Source organism: Vulpes vulpes, unplaced genomic scaffold (assembly GCF_048418805.1).
Source record: "Vulpes vulpes isolate BD-2025 unplaced genomic scaffold, VulVul3 u000000678, whole genome shotgun sequence".
Classification (NCBI taxonomy): domain Eukaryota; kingdom Metazoa; phylum Chordata; class Mammalia; order Carnivora; family Canidae; genus Vulpes; species Vulpes vulpes.
In genome coordinates this window covers 1823320-1849808 of record NW_027325803.1, presented here as the reverse complement: position 1 = coordinate 1849808, position 26489 = coordinate 1823320, and the positions used below count along the sequence as shown (strand labels likewise).

Genomic DNA, 26489 nt, shown 5'->3' with positions numbered 1-26489 from the left:
AGAGACACAGGCAGAGGGAGAAGCAGGCTCCATGCAGGGAGCCCAACATGGGACTCGATCCCGGAACTCCAGGATCACACCCTGGGCCGAAGGCAGGTGCTAAACCGCTGAGCCACCTGAGCTGCCCTCATGCCTAGATTTAGATGAAATGCTTTTAGCAAGAATATTGCAATGCTTCTTACTGCATCCAATCAGAACATGCATGATGTCAGGTTTCTCACTACTGCTAATACTGAATTTGATCACTTAGTTAAGGTGGTGACCTCTAGATTGCTGTCCATTATGAAGGTACATTTTCTACTTTGTGATTAACAAGTAATTTGTGGCTGCCCTCTAGACTTGTGTAACTGTCCTTTTTGCCTAAATCTTTTATCCAGTTCATCAATTAAAAATTATTTCTTTAATTTTTTATTAAAAGTTTCTAAAAAGTTTAGTTTACAAATAGACATTTTGGAGTAGGTGTTAGACGGTGCCAGTAGTTGCTTAAAATACTTTAATTTTGGGATCCCTGGGTGGCGCAGTGGTTTGGCGCCTGCCTTTGGCCCAGGGCGCGATCCTGGGGACCCGGGATCGAGTCCCACGTTGGGCTCCCAGTGCATGGAGCCTGCTTCTCCCTCCGCCTGTGTCTCTGCCTCTCTCTCTCTCTCTGTGACTATCATAAATAAATAAAAATTTAAAAAATAAAAAATAAAAAAAATACTTTAATTTTTCCTGTTTAGATGGTAGACCACTTGTTTATATTTGCCAGTGAAAAGAGCTTTGCTTTGATCCTTTACATCTGCAGTCATGATTCATAATCTCTTACCCTTTGCAGAAATAATGCAACGTTTTTTCTTTAGAAGGAACTTGTTTGGGGCTCCTGGGTAGCTCAGTCAATTAAGTGTCTGGTGATTTCGGCTCAGGTCACAATATCATGGATTGTGAGATTGAGCCCTGTGTCCAGCTCTGCACATAGTGGGGAGTCTGCTTGAGATTCTCTTCCTCTCCCCTTCCACCCCTGACTCCCATGCATGCTTGCTCGCTCTCTTTCTAAAGTAAGTGAATAAATCTTAAAAAACAAAACAAAACAAAAACACACACATTTGTTTTAAAGCAAGTGAATGAAGAGTAGCATGTGTCCAGGAGAAATATAATGCAAACCACATACATAATTTTAAAATTTCCACATACCACATTAGGAAAGTAAAAACAAAACAGGTAGACTTAATTTTAATAATACATTTCATTTAAATAACTATTTCTAAAATATTTTAAGATATAATCAGTATAAAAGTAATTATGGAGATTTTTTTTTTAAAGATTTATTTAATTATTCATGACACAGAGAGAGGCAGAGACATAGGTAGAGGGAGAAGCAAGCTCCTCGCAGGGAGCTGGTTGCGGAACTTGATCCCAGATCCCAGGATCACACCCCGAGCCGAAGGCACTCAACCGCTGAGCCACTCAGGTGTCCCTAACAAGATACTTCATATTCTTTGTGTGTATACACCACTCACTAAGGCTTTTAAAATCCAGTGTGTTTCTTATACATAAAGAAAATCTTAATTTAGATTAGTCACTTTTCAAATTCTCAATAGCCACATGTCACTAAAGTGACTACTGTATTGAACAGTGCAGGTTTAATGGTTATGGTCTTGGGCATAAGGGAGCCAAATTGATTTGATTCAGATCTTACCTTCTTCATAGCTAGCTTCATGACTTTGGGCAAATTGTTTGTTCTCTTTGTGGCTCAGGTTTTTTTTTGCCGTAAATGAAGGTAACACCTACCACTAGGGTTGTAAGACTTAACACAGGTAAAGCACTAAAACTAGTAGTAACTGTTCAGTGGATGTTAACTATTATTATTATTATACCTTTAGGCTTCATTCTCTGATTCCCATTCTGCCTTAGAAGAATCCTTGTATTTTGGGCCACCTGGGTAGCACAGTCAGTTAAGCGTCTGACTCTTGATCTCAGCTCAGGTTGTGATCTCAGGTTTGTGAGATGGAGCCCCACATTGGGCTGCACACTCAGCATGGAGTCTGCTTAAGACTGTCTCTCCCTCTCTGCCTCTCTCCCGTGCATATGCGTGCTCACTCCCTCTCAAATAAATAAATTAATTAATTAAAAGAAGTATCCTTGTATTTTATTAGGCTAGGACTAGATCTTGGATCTTTTGCTGTTTTATATCTTATTGTTTCTAGCCCTTAGTCTCTTACTTTATCTCTGCTGTGCTGACTTTGTAAACCAATAACATAAACTAGATTTTCCAGGACAGTTTTGAATCAAAGTGTTCTCTCCTCCTGTTGCCATAATTCATTGAAATGAATGGCTCTGCAGATGTTAATGAGTTAATAAAGGATTTGTCCTTATGATTTAAAAACCTCACAAAAGGGGTAACCCTGGTAGCTCAGAGGTTTAGCGCCACTTTCAGCCCAGGGTGTGATCCTGGAGACCCGGGATCAAGTCCCATATTGGGCTCCCTGCATGGAGCCTCCTTCTCCCTCTGCCTATGTCTCTGCCTCTCTCTCTCTCTCTCTCTATGTCTATCATGAATAAATAAGTAAAATCTTAAAAAAAAAACTCAAAAAAGTTTGAGAGCTACAGTAGATTGGGTTCTTAAAAAGTTGACCCACAAATACCTCTTTACTACAAAAGTCTGTGTAATAGTAAGATGGTATATTAGCATGTGTAAGAGAGGCAGTCTTGTCTATTCATAAGTGTGGTTGTATTAGAGTTTTTTAGAATGTGGGTTTTTTTTTTTTTGAGAGAGAGAGAGAGAGAGAGAGAGCGGAGGTGGGAGAGGGAGAGGGGGAGAGAGAATCTCAAGCAGGCTCCACACCCAGTGGGAAGCCCGTCTCGGGGCTCCATCTCACAACCCTGAGATCATGACCTGAGCTGAAATCAAGAGTTGGATGCTCAACCAACTGTGCCACTCAGCTGCCTCTAGAATGTGTTTTAAAATAGTTAAGTATCCATTTTCATATTAGGTCAAGGTAGGTGTAGATAATTGAAAAAGTATTCAATGAAGACCTGCAAAGGAGATATCCTTTTTAAAAATAATTTGATAACTTACTGTGATAAAACATTTTGTGGGGCACTTGGGTGGCTCAGTGGGTTAAGCATCTGCCTTTGGCTTAGGTCATGGTCTTAGAGTTGTGAGATGGAACCCTGCGACTGGCTGCTTCTCCCTCTCCCTCTCCTTCTGTGCTCTCTCTCTCTTTCTCAAATAAATAAAATCTTAAAAAAGAAAACAAAAACATTTTGTACTCAGGATGCTAGTAAAGTACTATATTCAAAATGGTAGAAGAATATGACGCTACTTAATAATCAAAGAAATATCAGAGTATAAAACAATATCACAGTTCAGATATTTGGATTATACTTGCAAGTTATTTTTTTTAAAGATCTATTTATTTATTGAGAGAGGGGGAGGAGGGGCAGAGGGAGTGACTCTTCAAATAGACTCCCCACTGAGCTGGGAGCCCAGTGGGGAGTGGAGTGGAGCCTCGATCCCATGACCCACAAAATCATCACTCTAGCTGAAACCAAAAATTGGATGCCAGCCACCTGAGCTACATAGGCACCCTTGTAAGCTACTTTTCACAATATATTATAATTGAGTGCATATTTTCATTAGTATCCTATGGAAAAGTAGAACTGAAAAATACTCTTCGTTTCAGAAATTTAAAATACTCTGCAGCAAGTACTGTATAAAATGTCTTAGGAAAATCTTCTGGCTACAACTAACAAAAAGTTGCTCATAAGATATTTTCATGAAAGCTTCTGTACAATTAATGTGAAAATTCTTACATTTTTCTCATCTAGCAGAATGAAAAATACCCAGATTTTGAGCTGAAATATAAATATTGCTAATATCGTTGGCATGTTAAACTAAGACTGTTATTAACATAACTTTTCTGAGAATTGTCTTAGAGAATTTCCATGTAACTGTTCAGAACGTTGGTGGTATTATTTGCAAGTTATCAGATTGCACTTAGTCTTCTTGCCAATTATATAGAAGTTATTATAAAATATTAATACTTATGACACTTTATAAAAGTGGTATTAAAACATTTTTACAAAAGACAGATTTGAAGTCATTGAATGTTAAATTTTTGAGACTGAGGTTGATTTTAGAAATGACTGGAGATTTGACAGAATACGAAGTCACTAAGAATACTCATACATCATTACATACTGGGCCAGCTTGCCTTCACCTTTCCAACCTTAGGATCCTGAAAAGGTTACAAACAAGACACAGAAACCAAGGTACAAATAGCAAGTAGCAATAGCAAAACAGGGATTACTTGAATACTCTCATGAAGTCTAGCCTTTTACCAGGGGAGACAGGCCTTAAAAACAGAGAAAGTGAATGGCTGGGAAGAGCATAGAAAGGGTGGGATTAGGAGCCATGGACCTTCACACAGATACTTGTCAGAGAAAGCCTCTTTCGAAGTGACGGTTGAAACATGGAAGATGAGAGGAAGCTAGCTCTGGATGGAAGAGTGGGTGCAGAGTAAGTGTTCAGGGAGGGGGTGCCACAAATGCAAAGGCTTTATTTAATATGGGAAAGAATGTAGCTTGTTCAAGAAATTGAAGAATGTGACCAGAGTTTACTGAGTTGGAAGGAGCATGATGTGAGATTAGGTCGTAAAGAGTCAGGGACCAGATCGCGCAGTGCTTTTTGATTGCCATGGTGATGAATTGGATTTTACATTCACTGTAATGGGGGAGCTGTTGAAAAATTAGGCAGAGGAGAAAGATGTATAGACTTCAGTTTTAAGAACACTTACTGTTATTTTATATGTAATGGTCAAAATGTGATTAAAAGTAAAAAAAAATAAGATCCATATTTTGCATAGCAGTTTCTAAAATGTGACTGGTGAAAACTAAGGTGCTACATATTAGTGTGGGAGAAAATATTGTAGGCTTTTGAACTCTGAATAGTCACTTTTTATTGAGGACTTATCTGCCAAGCGGTGAGGTTAGGTGCTTTATACCTGTCTTCACAGAGATTTCCTTGAAAGGAGGGCATTGTTTTTCCTGTTTTATAAGGGAGAGAATTTTAGATATAGAGAGAAATTAACTAGAATAGCAGAGCTAGAATTAATCATGTCTGCTTGACTTCCTTTTACAAAAGAGTTTTCCACTCTGGCTGTTTTTTTGTGGGTTGGGGGGAGAGGAGGAAGGCTGAAAATTGAAGAAAAGGAAAACACTCTTATAATAACAGATGTTTCATGAATAAACTCAGTTTTCATTTTGGGAGAATGTTTGGGAAAGTAGGTGCTATAAATTAGAGTAATCCGATTACTTTTCCCTAATAGGATATTAGTGGCCTGTAAAAGAATTTCAGGTCTAGCTTTGGTTAGAAGTTGACATCTACTGTTTTATGATCTACCCATACCATCACAGTTTTTCAAAGCGTAAGTATATCAGGCGAGTAAAACCATCCATGTAATATAAACAGCTAACCACACGCCTTACTTGAAATACCAGGGAAGGAGTTCCGCGTCCTGTAGATTTAGTCTTTGGAGAAATTAGCTCTGCAGGGCAGAGAGAGGGGCTGAGCTCTGGAGCTGGGAGCACTAATTGTTATGTAGCAAAGCAGGGTGGAAAACATTTAACTCCTAAGTATTGCTTGTTTGTAATCAATAATGTGAATATATTTATTTCATTGAGTCCTTCAAATAGAGTATTATTTTAACTTCCTAATTTTTAGACTTTTTGGTTTAAGATTGAGAACTTGAAGCAAGAGAAACTAAATTATATGGTGAGAATGGACACCAAAGGATCAGGAAGTATGAAATGTAGGATTTACAGACTGACTGGATGGGATACTGTGGTCAAAAGTAATGTTATTAAGGAATAAAAGAGGTATGAAGTCCTTTGACATTAGTATCTTAGTTTATAAAGAAAACACAGTTTTCATAAGTTGAATGACATTATGTACAGAATGCTTACATTTGTAGGTTTGTAAAAAGGCTCTCTTATCTTTCTGTCCTGCATTTCTGCTGCTGTCAAACTTTGAACCTCTGTGGGCAAAAAGATAGGTTTCATTTTATTTCTTCCAGTATTCAAATACTGTATGTAATTTTTCTGCTCTGGGCACGATAAAATTTAGGATTATTGGCCATGCTGGTATGTAAGTGATACGATTTGTTGATATTTGGGGGTGGGGGGAATTACAACTGAAATAAGTTCCCTGTGGATATTTTCCTTTCATAAGATAGAATTCTATCAAGAAGTGTGAAGTATTTTATCAAAAAGTGAGGAATAGTCTATCAAGAAGTGAGAGGTATTCCATTAAAAAGTGAGAAATTTGCAGAGACTGCGAAATGTAGGAGAGAGCAGACAGGATCATCAGAATAATGTGTATCGTGACTGTGGTCATAGTAAACTTAAATTAAGCAAACTTAAGTGAATAGGGAATTAGGACCCTGGTGGGAATTATAGGCCAGTTTTTATACAAAGTCAGCTAAGGAGTGAGAGTCTATTACGCTTCTACTGTGACAAAGGAAAAATAGTTAAAGAAACGGTGATAGATCTGAGCACTGGATGTTTTAAGTGATGAATCACTGAATTCTGCTCCTGGAACCAATATTGCACTGTATGTTAACTAAAATTTAAATAAAAATCAATTTAAAAAAAAGAAATGGTGATAGATCTTAATTTTTCTTTTTTTGGTGATAGATCTTTAAAAAAAAAAAACCAAAAACTCCTGTTCCCAAGAAAGGATTACTTATTACCAGCAACAAAAAGTTATTTTGTTATTAAAAAAGAAAAAGATGACAAGAAGAATGCATCAGTAATTGTTCATATTTTAATAAGTAAGCAGTACAGAAATCTGTGGAGTAAAAAGTCTTCCCCCCTGTATGCTCTCCCATCAGTAGCTGAATCCCACTACTTTCCCTGGGAGAAAACACTGTTAAACTATGTTTATTCTTTTAGCTTTTTCCCTACATTATTTTTATTTTTAAGATTTTATTTATTTTAATTTTTTTTAAAGATTTTATTTATTTACCCATGATACACACACACACACACACACACACACACACACACACACACACAGAGGCAGAGACCCAGGCAGAGGGAGAAGCAGGCTCCATGCAGGGAGCCCGACATGGGACTCCATCCTGGGTCTCCAGGACCACACACTGGGCTGAAGGCGGTGCTAAACTGCTGAGCCACCCAGGCTGCCCTATTTATTTATTTTAGAGAAAGCACACGTATGAGCAGGGAGGGAGTGCAGAGGGAGAGAATCTCAAGCATACTCCCTGAGCATGGAGCCTGATGTGGGGCTCAGTCCTACCATCTTGAGATCACAACCTAAGCCAAAATCAGGAGTCAGACTTAACCTACTGAGCCACCCAGTAATTTAATATTTGCATTTAAATATATACATATACACATATATTCATTTACGTATATATTTTTATGTAAGTAAGGTCATACTACATGCATTTTGAACTTGAATATTTTTTATTTAACAGTATATATATTTTAGCAATTTTTGAGTGTTGATAGGTGAATATGCCCCAGACTTTTCATATTGCCCCCACTCTTGTGCAGACTATGTATGAAAATACCTTTATTTCTGCTTGAATAGTATTGTGTTTTATGTAAGTATTCACACAATAGCAAAGGCGAAAGAAAAAATTAAAAGTCAACTGGAATCTCACCACCCTGAGATAATGTGCATTTTAATGGTTTTTGAAAAACCTACTCCTTTAGGTATTCACACAAGTGTGAACATCACCCACACCTACCACATATTCATATAGTATTTATAAAGGGTTATACACACAAGTTGATTTTTATTATGAAATTAATTTCTATGTGTGTGAAGATCTTTACCCACTCACTCTTCTACTTCCTCCCAGTAAATCAGTGGTAACAACCTGGGTTAGCTTTCCTATTTTCTCAGTGCTCGTACAGTCAAATGCATATGACATTTTATTATTTATATATGTCTGCATTGTTCATTTTCCCAGAATTCATTCCAAATCAGCTGAAATTGGACTCACTTATCTTTTACTGGCTAAATATTTTAAGGCAGAAGTCAGTAAACTATAGTCAATGGATCAAATCCATCCTGCTGCTTGTTTTTATAAATATTTATTGAAACACAGCCTCATCCATTTTTTTATTGAGTGACATGGCTTAAAATTATTTGTTATGTGTAATATATTTCCTCTCAGTCTTGTCATATTTTTCTTTGTTATATTTGCCATGAAATTTTTAAAATTTAAATGCAATGAAGTGAAGCATATCTATCTTTTCTAACTTTGAAGTTCTCTATTTTGATTGAAAACATTGCTTGACTCTAGAGTTATCCTTGTATTTTCCTAAATTTTAAAAAAAGATTTATTTGAGAGAGACAGTAAGTGAGAGAGAGACTGCATGCACACAAGTGGTGGTGGGGGGGCAGGGGTAGAGGGGCAGAGAGAGAGAGGGAAAAGCAGACTCTCTGCTGAGCAGGGAGCCAGATGTGGGCTCTATCCCAGGACCTTGAGATCATGACCTTAGCTGAAAGCAGACCCTTAACCAGCTGAGCCACCCAGGCGCCCCCTAAAATTCTTTTACATAGTTTTTTCGTTGGTTTGGAATGTATTTTTTTATATGTGTATGAGTGGCATTATAGTGTAGTGTGCTTAACATCCAGACCAGAGTCTATTATTCTATTCAGGTTCTATTATTTACTTACTACTTGTGTGATCTTGGACAAGCTATTTAACATTTCTATGCTTTAGTTTTCTCCTCTAAAATGAGGATAATAATAGTACCTATCTCATAAGATAGTAGTGGAGATTAAATGAGTAGTTAGTATGTAGAGAGTGTTTAGAGCAGTCTTATACATAGAAACATGTTAAGTGTTTATTGTTATCACATGTTATAAGTGGGCTTCTTATTTTTCCCTCATGTTGATAACCAGTTGTCCTAGAAACATTTTTTTGAGTAGTTCATTCTTTTCCCCAGTTGATATCAAATGCCATCTATGTTGCATATTAAGTTTCCAAATATTTATTTATTTGTTTGTTTGTTTTGTGGCTCTCTAGCCTGTTATGTGGCTCTGTTTATCCCTGCTTCCAGAGCCGTAGTGGCTTAATAAATACTGAAAACTGATGACTGCAGTCCCTTTACTTTGTTCTTCTAAATTGTTTTGCCTCTTCTTGGCTTTCTTTGCTTTTCTATATAACTTTTTAATGACTTATCAAAACTTACAAAACCCTGTTTATTAATCTTACCGTAGAAGAGAGCGATACTAATTGACTAGTATTGGAATGGAACCTGTGGTTTTGTTAATACTTCAAGTAGTGGAAGTTTTTAGAAGTTGGTTGGTTGTATCACCTAAAGATTAATACCATCCATTGTGGTAAATGGACATTGGGGACATGGTGAATGATAATACTCTAGAAAGATTGTAAGCCTCTAAGTGCCAAACTATCCTCAGATACCCCAGGGCACCTCGCAGAACTCCAAGGGGTATTTTAAATTGTCTAAGGCGGGATGAGCACTGGGTGTTCTGCTATATGTTGGCAAATTGAACTCCAATTAAAAAAAAACAAAAACAACTTTCTAAGGAAATGCAGCGACATCTGTTGGACACAGTGCAAACTTCTAGGTCAAGGTAGTTTACAGTTTCTTTTCTAAATTTTTTTATTTTTTGGTTTATTTTTCTTTAATTGGAGTTCGATTTGCCAACATATAGTATAACACCCAGTGCTCATCCCGTCAAGTGCCCTCCTCAGTGCCCGTCACCCATTCACCCCCACCCCCTGCCCACCTCCCCTTTCACTACCCCTTGTTTGTTTCCCAGAGTTAGGAATCTCTCATGTTCTGTCTCCTTCTCTGATATTTCCCAATCATTTTCTCTCCTTTCCCCTATAATCCCTTCCACTATTTTTCATAGTCCCCATATGAGTGAAACCATACAATGTCTGTCCTTCTCCAATTGACTTAACTTCACTCAGCATAATACCCTCCAGTACCATCCACGTCGAAACAGATGGTGGGTATTCGTCATTTCTAATGGCTGAGTAATATTCCGTTGTGTGCATAGACCACATCTTCTTTATCCATTCATCTTTCGGTAGACACTGAGGCTCTTTCCACACTTTGGCTATTGTGGACATTGCTGCTATAAACATTGGGGTGCAGATGTCTCGGTCTTTCACTGCATCCGTACCTTTGGGGTAAATCCAGCAGTGCAATTGCTGGGTTGTAGGGTAGCTCTATTTTTAACTCTTTGAGGAACCTCTACATTGTTTTCCAAAGTGGCTGCACCAGCTCTCATTCCCACCAACAGTGCAAGAGGGTTCCCCTTTCTCAACATCCTCGCCAACATTTGTTGTTTCCTGCCTTGTTAATTTTCCCCATTCTCACTGATGTGAGGTGGGATCTCATTGTGGTTTTGATTTGTATTTCCCTGATGGCAAGTGATGCGGGTAGTTTACAGTTTCAACATTTGATTATGCTACCTTCATTTTAGTGCTGTGATGTTTATGAAATTGGGTTTCGGTGTTTGCTGGGATAAATACCAAGTACCATGCACAAGTCAGTGTGGAACAGGAAATGAAGATGGCAGTATCCAATTTGATTTCAAAGTTTGAGAACTCATGCAGTGTCTAGTTGGTGTACACATCCCATAGTAACTAATTGTGGTTGTTTAAAAGTTAAAATAGTTTTCAACTTACGTGTATGATTTTTTTTAATAGGAGATACTAACTTGGGACATAAATATTGATTCATTTGTTTGAACCTAACTATTACATAAAACCGAACTGTTAGGTATTTCTTTTAGCTGAGGGAATTCATGAAAAAAATAACTAAAAAAATAAGGGCACCAGGAACCAAGAAACTTTGGGAACTTCTGTCCTTAACAAACAAGTCATTACAAATATTTAAAAATTAAGAACATTTGAAGTTCTGTGTAGGTACTGTATGCCATGCCTGCTTGTAACAAGTTGAAACTAAGTAATCTCATCTGGGCACCAGGGACAGACAGTATTTCTAAGAAAGCAGTATTTAAACTGGGCTTGAAGGAAGACTCAAAGTTCATTGGAGAGGGATGATGATGGGACTAGCTTGTGTGAAGAGGGCAGGAGCTGTGGGGGGTGACAGGTGCAGCAAGCCTTAGAGGGCGAGGGGGGAGTGATCCTGGGGGAAGGCTGGACAGTGGGCAGAGGCCAGGGCACACAGAAACCTAGAAGTCCAGTTAGGGAGTTTATTTAGATTCCTTCATAAAGGGCAGTGGCAAGCCTTTGAGGGATTTTAAGTGAAGGACCAATACCTTAGGTCACTGTATGTTTACCTAGGGAATAAAATACAAAGATGATATACATAAATATTTAAGGAATGCTGTATTCTAAGTAATACAGAGTGCATATTTGTGGTAATATTTTGAAGGGCCTTGATTTTCAGACATTCTTTGAAGGCATATACTCTCAAGTTGGCTGATAGGGGCTTTTAAAATGAAAGGAAACCGAAAGCAAGATAGAATGTTAGGCTGTGAAACATTTACATTTGTGTAATTATTTTTTAAATGGCAAAAACTTTGTCCAAATTTTAAAATGAAATTTATTAATAGTTATTAATACTTATTTTAATTTGTTAATCTGTATTTTTACTGCCAATCTAATACATTTTATCTCTTAAGTTCCTGAATTGTGTAGTTTGGGTGGTATAATAAAGATTTAGTGTTACACAGGAATGGTATAAAAGTAATTTATCTTAGTTTAGCTATCATTTTGTACTGCCCTGGAGTTGATATTTTTATTTATTTTACTTTAGTATCAATGTAACATTTTTTACAGTAATAAGAAGCAAATCACTGCAGGTTACTTCTGAAAAATTCCTAAGCTCATTCTCAAGAGTTTTAATAAGGCCTAAAGAATCAATTTCATAACCATCAAGTAGAGATGGAACCCACGTCATGGTGTTTGAGGGAGGAAGATTAGTCTGTTTGGAATTTGATTAGCATTGTAAGTGTTAGAAAAGCTTAAAACAAGTGTTATTTCCTTTCCTCTGCCAGTATGTTTCATATTTACTTAGAACCATTCTCTCATTATGTAATAAAGAGCTAGTGTCATCCTTAAATTATAATATAAACTATAGATAAAGGGATGTGTAGGTACATTTTAAAACAGTCTTGGTTTCATTTATTGGACTAAGCTTCCCTAATTGCTCACATGAAGAAATCTGATTAGAATTGATTATAGTCTGATTGCAAGGGAGTTGGTCAGTACTCTTTTTGAAGAAAAGAGGTAAAGCTTAAAGTTGGAAAGTTTTCTTTGGCTTAGAATATAAGATTTATAGCAAATGAAACAAAAATTATGTTCTTCTCATGTTCAAGGAACTAAGAAAAATTAAACTGATCCCTCCTCTGCTCTTTATATCAAAACCAATTCAGGGGCGCCTGGGTGGCTCTGTTGGTTAAGCATCTGACTCCTGATCTCAGCTCAGGCCTTGACCTCAGGGTTGTGAGTTCCCTACTTAAAAAAAAATGAATTCTAGATGAAGATTAAATGTAGAAAATTACATCACAAACGTACTAGCATAAAACAAGGCTAACATTTTTTTATAATCTTGGAATAAAAATCCTTTTAACAGATTTAATTTTAAGTAAAGTTTGTTTTTTTATGGCAAAAATAAAGTCAAAGTGGAAAAAGGAATATTTGCAAATCATAATAGCTATGCCCAAAGATTGCTAAATCAATAGGATGAGTAATCCACTAGAAAAATGGATAAAGTATATGTATGGTGAATTTATGAAAGAAATATAGCCAACAAACATACCTTATTAATAATAACAAAGAATCATTTCAATTTTTTGCTTCCTTTCTGTATCATAGAATATTTCGCTTTGAATAAAATAATTTTAAATATTTATAAATCCAATTGTAGAGTTTGAAATAAAACTTTTATTAGTTATTCATAAATCTAATAAGGTCAGATTATCTCATCTGGCAGAGTCTTTTTTCTCCTCTTCTAAATGGGTCATATTTTTATTTCCTAGTAAAAGAAATTTTATTTATTAGACCCTCATAGTGAAATGACTTCTTACATATTGTATCCAAAGAGCATAATTATTTAACAATAATTTTTATTCAAATGATATTTTCTTACAGAAATAGAAGAAGAAAGTTTTGCTTAGCTTTGTTCTTTTTGTTATTTTTGTAGGATCCAGCATTCGAAAATTCACTCCATTTTATTTTCTGGTGGAACCAGTGGATACACTCTCAGTTAGAGGCTCTTCTGTTATATTGAACTGTTCAGCATATTCTGAACCTTCTCCAAAAATTGAGTGGAAAAAAGATGGAACTTTTTTAAACTTAGTATCAGATGACCGACGCCAGCTTCTCCCAGATGGGTCTTTATTTATCAGCAATGTGGTGCATTCCAAACACAATAAACCTGATGAAGGTTATTATCAATGTGTGGCCACTGTTGAGAGTCTTGGAACCATTGTCAGCAGGACAGCCAAGCTCACAGTAGCAGGTAAGTTGTTTTTAAGTAATTTATTTGTATTTTCCAATTTTTATAGAGGGTATATCTTGATAAAAAGCAGTATTACCCTAGAGTTTTGATTTTGGTAACAAGAAATATTCATTTAACAAGTATCAATTGAGTATCTGCTAGGTGTCTGGGATTATGCTAAAACTTGCCTAGTGCCTTCAGGAATAAACTGTAGCACTTTTCCACTTTGTCATTTAGATTGCTTGCAGTTGGGATCAGAAGTATTAAGGCCATTCTTCTTTTTAACTTGGAAATGACAGAGGAAGTTGTATAGGAAAATTGATTCCTTTTGATTGCTAACTTTTATCCTCCCAGCATAATGGCTTTGTAAAACTTGCCATATCGCCAGAATCTTGGTTCCTTTATGCCCCAGCCAAGGAAATGACATTTAATTGTATTAATTATTTAAAAACCTGTAGGATATGGGTCGGAAGGTGAAGAGCAGAAAGTTGTAAAGAGACAAACATGCACTCCCCTTCAGAGCATTCTTATTTGAAGAATAATGGAAAGTGTAAGCTGCATAAGTCATACTGGTTATAGGCACTGGTATTCATTCTTCAGGCCAGGGTTTCTTCACTTGAGTACTGGATGAAATAGTTTTGCTAAGGGTCACATTGTACAAAAATTGTCTTACATTTAAGTCTTATGTTTATACTCATCTTGCTAAAATGCTCACATTTAGAAAAAGAACACGACTGACTGACAGACTAGCTCCCCATTTCCTGCTCACTCCAGGCTGTTTGCTCATTCGTTTTTGGAACCAGATACTCAAAGCTAAATTTGAGTGTGATATAAAGCCTCTGTAATTATTCCATACTCACAGACTGAAGATGGAAAAAAGGGGGGGGGGAGTCACTTCTTTTAATAATTAGCCTTTCCTCTTTTCTTTTTTTTCCCTTCTTCCTTCTTTTCCTTTTTTCCTTTCCTTCCCTTCCTCCGTTTCTTCCTTTAATCTGCTTGCCAGGCTTTCTCCAACATATTGATAAATAAGTTAGCATTATGACTGCCCCTACAGTGTCACTTAGGTGAGTTCCTGTTTATCATTTATGTTTTTATTTTTTTAAAGATTTTATTTATTTATTCATAAGACACACAGAGAGAGAGAGGCAGAGACACAGGCAGTGGGAGAAACAGGCTCCTTGAGAGGAGCCCAATGTGGGACTTGATCCCGGAATTCCAGGATCACGCCCTGAGCCAAAGGCAGATGCTCAACCACTGAGCCACCGAGGCATCCCTATCATTTATGTTCTTAAGCTGGACTTTAATCAGGACTTTTGGTCTCAGCTGTCTCCCATAGCCATTCACCAAGTGATTTCTGCTTCCTAGTTTCTCTGTACATGATCCTGAGGCTACTTGTCATCATCCCTCACCACACACAACCTTGTACCTGTCTGCTGCCTCATTCTTCCTCGTCCAGTCCAGTGGTAAGGCTCTTTCCTCACCCTTCAGGAGCTCTTTGGTGTCATCATCAGGAGGATGTCTAAACTCTGGCACACACCTCTAGATCTTTTCATGAGTTGGCCTCCAGTTCTCCAGCCTTCTTTCTTCCTTCCTTTCCTCCCTTCCTCCCTCCCTCCTTTCCTTCTGTCCTTCCTCCCTCCTTTCAGAGAGAGGGGTGATGGTGGGAAAGGGCAGAAAAAGAGAGAATCTCAAGCAGATTTCCCACTGAGCGCAGAACCCAATGCGGGACTCTGTCCCAGGACCCTGAGATCATGACTTGAGCTGAAATCAAGAGTCAGACACTTAACCGACTGAACCACCAGCTTCATTTTCTAGCACTTCATTCTGCCTCTGTCCCTGCCCTCTACCATCATCATCAGTGGGACCACTTTCACCATATTTTAAGCTCTGCCAATACTGCATATTTTCAAATTCCTTTTGTTCTCTGCCTCTGGCCTTTGCTCATGACTGCCTCACTGCCTATTAAGCCTGTCCTCTACTTCTTCCTTTCTTTCTACTCTGCTGGGTCTGTCCATCCTTTTTTAGCTTTTATACCTGCAGGAAGCATTTTTTGGCCTAATATCATAGTAAACAGTCAATTTTAATACAATATAATCAATTATTTGGCTACAGACAGCATTCTATAGGAGAGTTTTTAAACTCAGTCATAGCCTGAGTATCAGGAGGAAATGATATCTGAGCTAAGATATGAATAAAAATTCTTTTAATAGTTGCATAGTATCCATTGTATACATATACTGTGATTCATCTAAAAGACTTCCTTTTTGATGAACAGTTAGATGAATAAAAATTGTTTGATGTTAAAAGCAGTTCTATAGTGAACAATCTTTTATAAATTTCTAAAGAAAAGATTATTGCATTAGTAATTCTACTAGTTGCTGGATTGTACAATGTACTTTGTGTGTGTATATATATGATTTTTAAAAGAACACTGCACTATTTGGCTGTTCCTCAAAATTTTAACCAGAGTTACCTTATGACTGAGCAATTCCATTTCTATGTACCAAATCAAGAGAAATGAAAAAATAGGTTTGTACAACAATTTGTGCATGAATGGTTATAGCAGCATTATCTGTAACAGGCAAAAAGTGGAAACAACCTATCAGGTGATGATTAGGTAACCAAAATGTGGTATATTTGTACATGGAATGTTATTCAGAAATAAAGAGGAGTGAAATTCTCATATGTACTGCAACCAGGATAAACCTGAAAGACATGATGCTAAGTAAAAGAAGCCAGTCACAAAAAAATCATGTATCATATGACTTCATATGTATGAAATATCCAGAAGAAGCAAATATGAAGAGCCAAGCAATAGATTGGTGGTTTTCTAGGGCTGAAGATGGGGGAAGGGAGATGAAGGCACAGGAGACTGAATGGGTGAGTGCAGGAAATGGAAAATGACTGCAAGTGAGTACACAGTTTCTTTGGAGGATGATGAAAATGTTCTCCAATTAGGTTATAGTGATGGTTACACAACTCTCTGTGTATACTAAAAACCATTGAACTGTAGACTTTAAATGATAAACTTTATGGTCTATAAATTGTATCTCAATAAAACTTTTTTTTTTTTTTTCCGCAAAAAAGATACTGCTAAATTGCCATTCTAAAAGAACATTTGTTAGTGTTCTTTGGTCGCAAGCAATAGAAATGGATTCTGGCCAAGTTAAGTAAGAAGGGGAATTTTTGAAAGAACACTAAGTAGGTAGCTCATAAAATTAAATAGGAGAAGTCGTCTTCCCTGCACTCATTTCTCCACAGCAGAAATTTTTGTTTTACTGCCTGGGCAGTAGCCTGGCTGTGAGTGTTTTGTGTGTAAAGGTGGAGGAATTGGGTGGTCTGAATACAGACATTGTTAATCTTTTCTTGTCCAGCCTGTGTCTCATTCCTACCTTCTCTCTTTTCTCTTGCAATTCTCTGGAAGCAGCAGGACAAACTGTCCTCCTGCTTGGGAGCGCAGGAAGCTACAGCTGTTTCTGCCGTGATATGTCAGGACTAGTTCTTTCATCTGCTTTCCCTACTCAGAAACTTAGAAATAATTCCACATATGTTGTTGTAGGTTTATATTTTTAAAAATTACTCATTTTCATGAGACCTCAGGAGGGGAGAATATTTGACTTTTTAAAAATAGAATTAGCTTGTGGTTTTGTTTCAGCTTCCTTTTCCCCCCTACTTTATTAGTTTCTCTGTTTATCTTTGTTAATTCCATTCTTCTAATTTTTTGGTTTCTGTAAAGTTAATATATGGCTAATTTTATCTTTCCTTCAGAAATCCCCTTGATAGGGATCCCTGGGTGGCTCAGTGGTTTAGCGCCACCTCCAGCCCAGGGCGTGATCTTGGAGACCGGGGATTGAGTCCCCCATCGGGCTCCCTGCATGGAGCCTGCTTCTCCCTCTACCTGTGTCTCTGCCTCTCTCTGTGTCTCTCATGAATAAATAAATAAAATATTTTTTAAAAATCCCCTTGATATAAAAAGTAAGAAAAAATTTGTGAGATGCTTAGACAGCTTCTAAGTGTGTCATTTCCATATGGACGAATTCACCGTCATAAGACTACAAAACCTAGAGCTGTTCCTTGTAGACAGAGCCTATAAGAGTAGGCGCCTAACTGACTGTGCCACCCAGGCACCCCTACCATTTTGGTTTTTATGTGCGAGGCAGTATGCTATATATGAAGTACTTATGTTAAGTATTAATTTTTTTAAAGATTTTATTTATTTATTCATGAGACACACAGAGAGAGAGAGAGAGTGAGAGAGAGAGACAGGCAGAGACACAGGCAAAGGGAGAAAGAAACAGGCTCCATGCAGGAAGCCCAATGTGGGACTCGATCCCGGGCCTCCAGGATCACGCCCTGAGCCAAAGGCAGACGCTCAACAGCTGAGTCACCCAGGTGTCCCAAGTATTAACATTTTTAACATTTGTTAAAATGTTATTTTATTCTCATTTTTATTCTCATTTTACTGATGGAGAAGCTTAGACTTTAAGGTGAAGTAACTTGCTAATGTCACACAGCCATGAAGTGGTAGAGATGGGATTCAGATGATATGATTCCAGAACTTAGGCTCTTAACCACTACATTCTGTGGCATCTGCAGCGTATTTATGACTACATTTTTGATAACATTTTATTTTGAAATAATTTCAAACATATCCAGTTCTTGCAAGAATGAAACCAAGAAATCCTATATATCCTTCACTTAGATTACCCAGTTTTTAACATTTTACCATGTCTGCCTTAATGATCCCCCACAATATGCACATACCCAAATCAGTGTTTTCTTCTGAACCATTAAGGGTAAGCTGGAGGCATTACCCCCACGTAAATACTTCCATGTGTATTTTCTAAAAACAAAGATACTCTTAAATAACCATCCATTGATTCTAGGAAACTAACCTTAATACAATACTACGATAGATATCATTCGTATTTTACTGATGTCTCAATAATGTTCTTTTATTTTTTAAGATTTATTTATTTATTTACTCATGAGAGACACACAGAGAGGCAGAGACATAGGCAGAGGGAGAAGCAGGCTCCCTTCGAGGAGCCTGTTGTGGGACTCGATCCCAGAACCCCAGGATCACAGCCTGAGCCCAAGGCAGACACTCAACCACCGAGCCACCCAGGTGCCCATCTCAATAATATTCTTAATAGCAAAACACGAAAGCAGAAGCTTTGCCCCTCTGCCACTCCTTTTTGGTCCAGGATTATATGTTTTATTTAGTAGTTGTGCCTCTTTAGGCTTCTTTGGCCTCAAATCATCCTTCAGTTTATCCTTGTCTCATTTTGGGTTTTCTGATTTTCCCCTCTGAATAGATTCAGGTTTTGCATTTTGGGGAGGAATCTCACAGGAGTTAACTGCTGTGTCCTTTGTAAGTGCATCATATCAGGAAGGGATTGATGTTTTGTTTCAGTACTGGTGAGGTTAACTTTTATTACTTTGTTGATAATAGTCTATTGCTGTGTTTCCCACTGTAAAGTTAAATATTTTGTACTTTTATTAATAAGTAGTAAGCATTTTGGGAAGAAATAATTTGAGACTCTATAAATATCCTCTTCCTTATCCAACTTTCACCAATGAGTTTATTCATTAATTCTTTTCTGCATTATCATTATCCTAGATTTGCCCAGCGGAAACTCCCTTCAGTCTGACAGAAGTCCTTTTGATATGTCCATATTGTTCTTTGGATACTTCCTTACTTCCTGTCATCACAGGACGTTCCACATTTATCTTGTACTTTCCTTACTCTAGTGGTAGAATCAGGCTGTTCTTTAAGGAGCCTTGGCTCCTCATAGTGGAAAATGGTATTTGGAAATCAAGATGATGTCACCATATATACTCATTGTTACTCAAGTGGCATAGATTGTGAACTTTTTAGACAGAGCTAGGAGATTTATGCATAGAGATGTATAAATATATGTGTATGTAATGTAATGACTATATATGAAATGTATATATACTTTATACATATACATTTATATCTATATATGTGTGTTACTATATTTGCATAATTATATAAAACTCTAAGTTTATACTGATGTCTCAGTTCTGTCCGTACCATGGGATTTATTATATCTACCCTTCTGCTTTTCTGTATTTGTGCTTTGCTTCTCCAACTGCGAGGAGCGTGACTCCAGTTATCCCTAGTACGTTTACTTATCTGACCTGTATCCTTGCTGTCGCCAATTTCCTGACCCCGTGGACCTTCTTCTTGACCCTGGTTCCACCATACATATGGCCACAGGGCCGACTTACTCCTGGCTCCCATGGCTACATTTTTAAAGTAACATCTAACTACATTTTATTTCTTCTTTTCCTTTATTGTCCAGGTCTCCCAAGATTTGCCAGCCAACCAGAACCTTCTTCAGTTTATGCTGGGAACAGTGCAATTCTGAATTGTGAAGTTAATGTAGATTTGGTCCCGTTTGTGAGGTGGGAACAGAACAGACAGCCTCTTCTTCTGGATGATAGAATTATCAAACTTCCAAGTGGAACACTGGTTATCAACAACGCTACTGAAGGAGATGGGGGACTTTATCGCTGCGTAGTTGAAAGTGGTGGACCACCAAAGTATAGCGATGAAGCTGAATTAAAAGTTCTTCTTCCAGGTATTAATTTATTTATCAGGATTTACGGTTTTATGTTTATTAATGGATAAAAATTGTTCTTTTAGAATTTTCTTTTTTAAAAAACACTGTTAAATATGTAGTGTGACAAATTAATGTCAGCATAAGGAGTCTCAGTTTCTTATAGGCGGAGAAAAGAAAATGTGCCAGGAAAATTCACTCTTTAGTGAACACAAGAGTAGAAATTTATGAAGTGATAAAGTATATTCTTCTTGGCCAACGAAACACAAGGTCTAGGTCTTTAGTCAAGCCTGTATCTGGTCCTTCCCTATAATAGGATATGTCATATAGTTAGGTCTCTTGTCAGAATCCGAGACTCAGGCTAGTTCATATAAGGGATGGGCAGAGTGGTGACTAATACATCAGCTCTGGAGACACTGGTGAGAAAGAGTTCTTGGATCTTTATAACATTCCCCCATTTTAGTGTAAACTCACCCCCCTCTTTGCTCTCTGTGGGTTCTCACTCTCTCTGTCCATGCTTGCTCTCCTGGTCTGCTTTGCGTGTCTTTTCTCAGCTGTGTAACTTCTGCTTACTCATAACTTTCTCTCATGTGTTGCTCATCAGAGTCCTGCTAGCCTCTTGCTGTCTCCTGGCCTTTCGGCTTCTGTTCCCACTGCTGGCTGCCTGATTCCCACTGTTGGGTGCCTGATTCCACATTTCTTCCTTCAAACCTGAGTTTATGAATATAATTGGGCCATGCTTACATTGGGCAGATTTTTTTACATACAACTATTCCCCATAGGCTAATTTTTAGTGTATTGATTGGCTTGCAAAGCAAGACCAGTGTTGAGCAGCATTGCTTGAGGGTGTTCTTGGTGGGCTTTGGACTGATTTTTTTTAATGCATTTTCTTTCTTTGTCATCATCATCCATGTTCTTATCATTACTGTCCCTGTGTATTTTCAGCTCAGCAGCCACAGTTATTTTTTTAAATGTATATTAGATTACAAAATAAAATATATATTAGAATCATGTTACATCTCTGCTCAAAACCTAATGGTTTCTCATCTCAGAGTAAGAGTTAAAGTCCTTGGCCTGTAGGCTTTGTATCATCTTAATGCCACCATCCTCCTCATCTCTCTCCTTCCTTTTTTTTTTTTTTTTAATCTCTCTCCTTCCATCTGCTACTCTTCTCTCTCTCACTCTGTGATTGTAGCCACCTTATGTTTCCAGAACACTCCAGACATTCTTTTGCTTTAGAGTCTTTCTACTTCAGGGCCATTTGCTCTGCCTGGGATCCTCTTCCCTCATATATACGGCTGACACAACCATCTTATTTCTCTGCTCAAATATCACTTCATTAGTTAAGCCTTCCTTGACTGCTGTTTAAAACAACAATCTTCCATATCCACTGTGGTGCTTTCCTCTTTCTCCTTAATTTTACTTCAGAACATATCCACTGTTTGATATACAATGTCTTTTATTTCTTATCTTTCTCCCCTAGTAGTATATAAGGTTAACAAGGGTAGGGAATTTTGTCTGCTGCCAAGAATGGTAACTGGCACATAGAAGGCAGTAAATATTTGTTCAAGTTTATTTGTTTCTTTCAAAATATAATTAAATCTAACTAAATCTAGGGCAGCCCGGGTAGCTCAGCAGTTGGGTGCCTGCCTTCGGCTCAGATCATGATCCTGGGATCTAGGATCGATCGAGTCCTGCATCGGGCTCCCTGCAAGGAGCCTGCTTCTCCCTCTGCCTATGTCTCTGCCTCTCTCTCTCAGTCTGTGTCTCTCATGAATAAACAAATAAATCTTTTTAAAAAAAATCTATCTAAATACAGATGGGGAAAAAAAAGAGAACTATTGCCACATTGCAGCATCTTCCAGCCTGCTTTCTGACTTGCTTTACATGGCAGAGATCCTGTCTTTGCTCTATGCCTGGGGTACCATTCAAGCAAATCCTCAAAATCAGATCCAAGGAAACGAGATTTTCAGTGTCAAAGGTTGAACCACACCACTCAATATCTGAAACAAAAACAAAGTACTGAATGTTTTATTTACTTATATAAGAGGAAAACCATAGTTGTTAAGCATGTAGTCTTCTTGAATAATGAAAACTACTGATCTCGTATGGAATTTTGGGGAAGACGTTATTTTTGGTGTGTTTGTTAAGAGGCAAGAGTGGGCTGATGTCAGCCATAGAGGCATATTTTATGGTTGGTTACAGAGGTAAGAACAGGTTAATGTCAGCTACAGAAGCAAGTGATTCCACTGCTGAATGGCTGACTTTTAAAGCCTGAGGCTGTCACTCATTGGCTGGCTTTCAAAGGCATGTTCACTGAAGCGAGCTGTCACTGATCCATTAGACAATGTTTACTTGTTACCATGGCTACAGAACTGTCATCGATTAGTTGCACAAGTTTAAAGCCAGCCCTAGTGGTTGTTACCATGGCTGTAGAACATCTTTTCCTGAGAGTATGGGGACAAAAGTCTATCTCTTTACCTGAGAATGATCTTTTTTCTCAAAACTTAACATTGGAAATACCTCTCCATCAAGTAGAGAACCGTGTCTTCTACCCATTAGAGTGTGGCCTTTTCAGATGTCTGTAAGAGGGCAGCTATATAAAGTGAACATACACAGAGTGGTAGCCTAATAGTTGTACCATTGTAAAAATCAAGGGATTGACAGACTAAGTGAATAAATTAAAGAGATGAAATTCAGAAAGATTTTCAGAAGTAACACACAGATGTAGGGAGATGTAAAGGAAACCTCTTACAATATCTCTGTGAATGGAGAGGATGCTGGTAAGGGTTCTGGGCTTGCTCAGTCTTTTCTCTCTTTGTACCACTCATGAAACATTTACTTTATTCAGTCTTAATGTGAAGGGGACTTGTGTCAAATATCCTTCAGTTGACCAATAAGCACTTTGAAGTTAAGAGCTATATACCTTCTACATCTTTAAGGCTCCCAGAGAGCCTTGCACAATGTACATTCAAGTGACTTAAGAAATGTTTGATAATTTTATTTTTTTAAGATTTATTTATTTTAGTGGGGCAGGGGCAGAGGGAGATGGAGACAGAGAATATCTCCATGCCCAAAGTGGAGTCTGATCTCACAACCCTGAGATCATGACCTGAAGAGAAGTCAAGAGTTGGACCTTTATGGGACACCTGGGTGGCTCAGCAGTTGCCTTCGGCTCAGGGCATTATCCCACGGTCCTGGGATCAAGTCCCACATCAGGCTCCCTATGGGGAGCCTGCTTCTCCCTCTGCCTGTGTCTCTGCATCTCTCTCTGTGTCTCTCATGCATAAATAAATAAAATCTTTAAAAAAAAAGTTGGATGTTTAACCTACTGAGCCACCCAAGTGCCCTGAAATATTTTTCCTAATTTAAATGGAAATATAATTAAGTTTAGCTAAATAATTTTTAGTTAAATATTTTGTTTTTCAGAGCCACATAGGGCACCTGGCTGGCTCAGTTTTGGTAAAGCATGCACCTCTTGATCTTGGGGTTATGAGTTTAAGCCCCCACTTTGGGCATGGAATCTAGTTTAAAAAACTAATAAAAAAAAAAAACCACACAGACTGAACAGGAATTTGCCATTCCTCATCATTAATGTAGTAAAATGCTTTCTTAATTATTGTCTTTTATTTTTTAGATCCTGAGTTCACTTCAAACTTGGTATTTTTGAAACAACCTTCTTCCTTAGTCAGAGTCATTGGTCAGAGTGTGGTGTTGCCCTGTGTTGCTTCAGGACTTCCTATTCCAACCATTAGATGGATGAAAAATGAGGAGGCTCTTGACACAGAAAGGTAATGTTGTCTGCCTAAAAGCCTCTTTGAACCTTAGCTTGAGACTTGGTCTAATCTAATTTGAGACTACTGATTAATAATGAAAAAAAAATGGTTATCTACTTTATTTTTGTTTAAATCCATTATAATGCTTATTTATCATTCTTGAAAGAGTTTATATGCTATCTATGATTAGGATGTTTAAAGAAAAAATTGCTTTCAAAATATTAAGCTCTTTCTGAGTTGTAGTATCCTCAGCTTAAGGCCTCAAGACCTCCTTCCCTAAATTGTTGCAGGAGTTTCTGGTCCTGACTGGCCTGAGGCTTCTCATTCATTTTCACATGCATTTTGTTGATAGTAGTTTTTTACTTTATTCTAACAATAGAAAAGAATACCTCATCCTTCTGTTTTTGCCTTTTAGAATCATACCAGCCTTCTTTTATGATCACAAATTCTCCATCTTCCACAAAAACCTTTTCTCTTAACATCAGCTACCCTGTCATCCCTCATTATTTCCTTATTTCTCTGTTGTATTGTGATAAAAGAACTGAGGTAGTGGTGGCAGTGGTATTTAGATATTTTTTTTCAAAACAAAGTTATCTTGTGTGTTGTATAGAATATTTAGTATCATCCTTGGCCTCTACTCACTAGATGCCAATAGCACTAGTTGTGACAACCAAAAATGTTTCTGGATGTTGCCGGATGTCTCCTGGGGCACAAAATGGTCCCCAGTTGAAGACCACTGTTGCAGTGCTATCCAACAGAGATAATGACGCAAGCCACATAGGTAATTTAACATATGTAATTTTGGTAGCTAGATTTAAAAAAAAAACCAAAGATGTACACGTGCACTAAGTATGATAATAATTTATATGATGCACCAGTGAAAGTGAAATGTAGGTCTACCAAAACAATAAAGTTGTGGTTAGTGTTGCTTCAGCTTTTACATTTAAATAGGAATTAAATAAAATTCAGAGTTCAGTTCTTCAGTCATTCTAGCCACGTTTCAATTGTCAGAGGACACTTGTGGCTAGGGGCTATTGATTTCGACCAAGCAGGTCTAAAGATTCCCAACTGAGTAATGCAAAGTAAGTTGACAGTCTTTTATGTCCTGCAGTAACCAAGACCTGGGAGAGAGGTATCTGTCCCATCAGCTTGGTGAGCAACCATCAGTGATAGATGAGGATGATAGAATGCAGTATAAGGTGTTCATTAGCAAAACTGATGGTATCATTTTTGATATCACCTCTTTCTTTGTCAGCACCCATCCAGTCACCAACTACTTCTACCTATATTATACTTCCTTTCTCCAGTTGAGTATCATGCAAAAAATTTATAAGACTTCGAGGGAATATTTAAAACTTATGCTAACTGAAACATAGAGAAAGTTTAAAAAGGGGATAAAAATTTGAGCTCTTAGAGTAGAAGTTTTAATTGGCTACATGTTAGAACAAAATCTTTTTTTTTTTTTTTTTTTTTTTTTTTTATTTATGATAGTCATACAGAGAGAAAGAGAGAGAGGCAGAGACACAGGCAGAGGGAGAAGCAGGCTCCATGCACCGGGAGCCCGATGTGGGATTCGATCCCGGGTCTCCAGGATCGCGCCCTGGGCCAAAGGCAGGCGCCAAACCGCTGCGCCACCCAGGGATCCCTAGAACAAAATCTTTATCAGGAGTAGGAAAGCTGGGGTGCCTGGGTGACTGTCAGTCAAGTGTCCATCTTCATTTTGGCTCAGGTCATGATTTCGGAGTTGTGAGATCAAGCCCTGAGTTGGGCTCCATACTCAGTGGGCAGTCTGCTTAGATTTTTTTTCTCTCTCCCTCCCTCTACCCCTCCCCCTGCTCGACATGCATATACTCTCTCAAATAAATACATCTTTAAATTTTTAAAATTTTATTTATTTATTTGAGAGAGAACGCAAGTGGGGAGAGGAGCCACAGGAGAGATAAGGGAGAGGGATAAGCAGACTCTGCACTGATCCTGGAGCCTGACCTGGGGATTGATCCTAGGACTCTGAAATCATGACCTGAGCTGAAACCAAGAGTAGGTCGCTTAACCAACTGAGACACCCAGGTGCCCCAGAGATAAAGGAATCTTAAAAAAAAAAAAAAAGGAAAGTTGAAAGAGGTTATTTTAAAAGATTTTTTATTTTATCACCATAGAAGGGACATTTTGAAGATAATTGATGATAAAGGAATTTGGTTTCTTATATAAAAATAAAAATGAGGATTACTGTGATTCTTGTTTGCTTATTCAATAATTATTCAACAAATATTTATTGAATGCCAATTATATTAGGCACTATTCTAGTCATTGGGAACAGAGTAGTGAAACAAATAGAGTTTTGCTGTTATGAATCAGCTATTCTAGTGGGGAAGAGTCAGGAAGTAATTATTTAAACATGTAAAATTTCAGTTTATGATAAGTGCTAGGAAGAAAATTAAGACAAAGTATGCCAGGGATGCTAAGAGAGGTAGAGGTAGGATTGCTGTCTTGTATAGTGTGTTGGACAGTTGTTCTCTTAGTAAGGTGATTCTCATTCTGGGGTCTAGATGTGGGTTGAGGTATACAGATCATGGTAGAAATGTTACATACCTTCCTTTTATGTTGCATAAAATTATGTTGGATTTTATTCAAAGATATTTTTAGGGGAAATGTTTTTGAATTA

General features: G+C 37.6%; 1 protein-coding gene across 5 annotated transcripts in view; it reads left to right on the top strand.

The window, feature by feature from the left end:
- NEO1 (neogenin 1) overlaps positions 1–26489 on the top strand; it is a 234807-nt gene that overhangs the window by 54263 nt on the left and 154055 nt on the right. For all 5 annotated transcript variants that reach the window (XM_072746003.1, XM_072746001.1, XM_072746002.1 and 2 more), the window contains exons 2-4: positions 13165–13482; positions 19794–20072; positions 23689–23842. In XM_072746003.1, coding sequence (XP_072602104.1) covers positions 13165–13482; positions 19794–20072; positions 23689–23842 — 751 coding nt within the window. The remainder of the gene's footprint in view (positions 1–13164; positions 13483–19793; positions 20073–23688; positions 23843–26489) is intronic.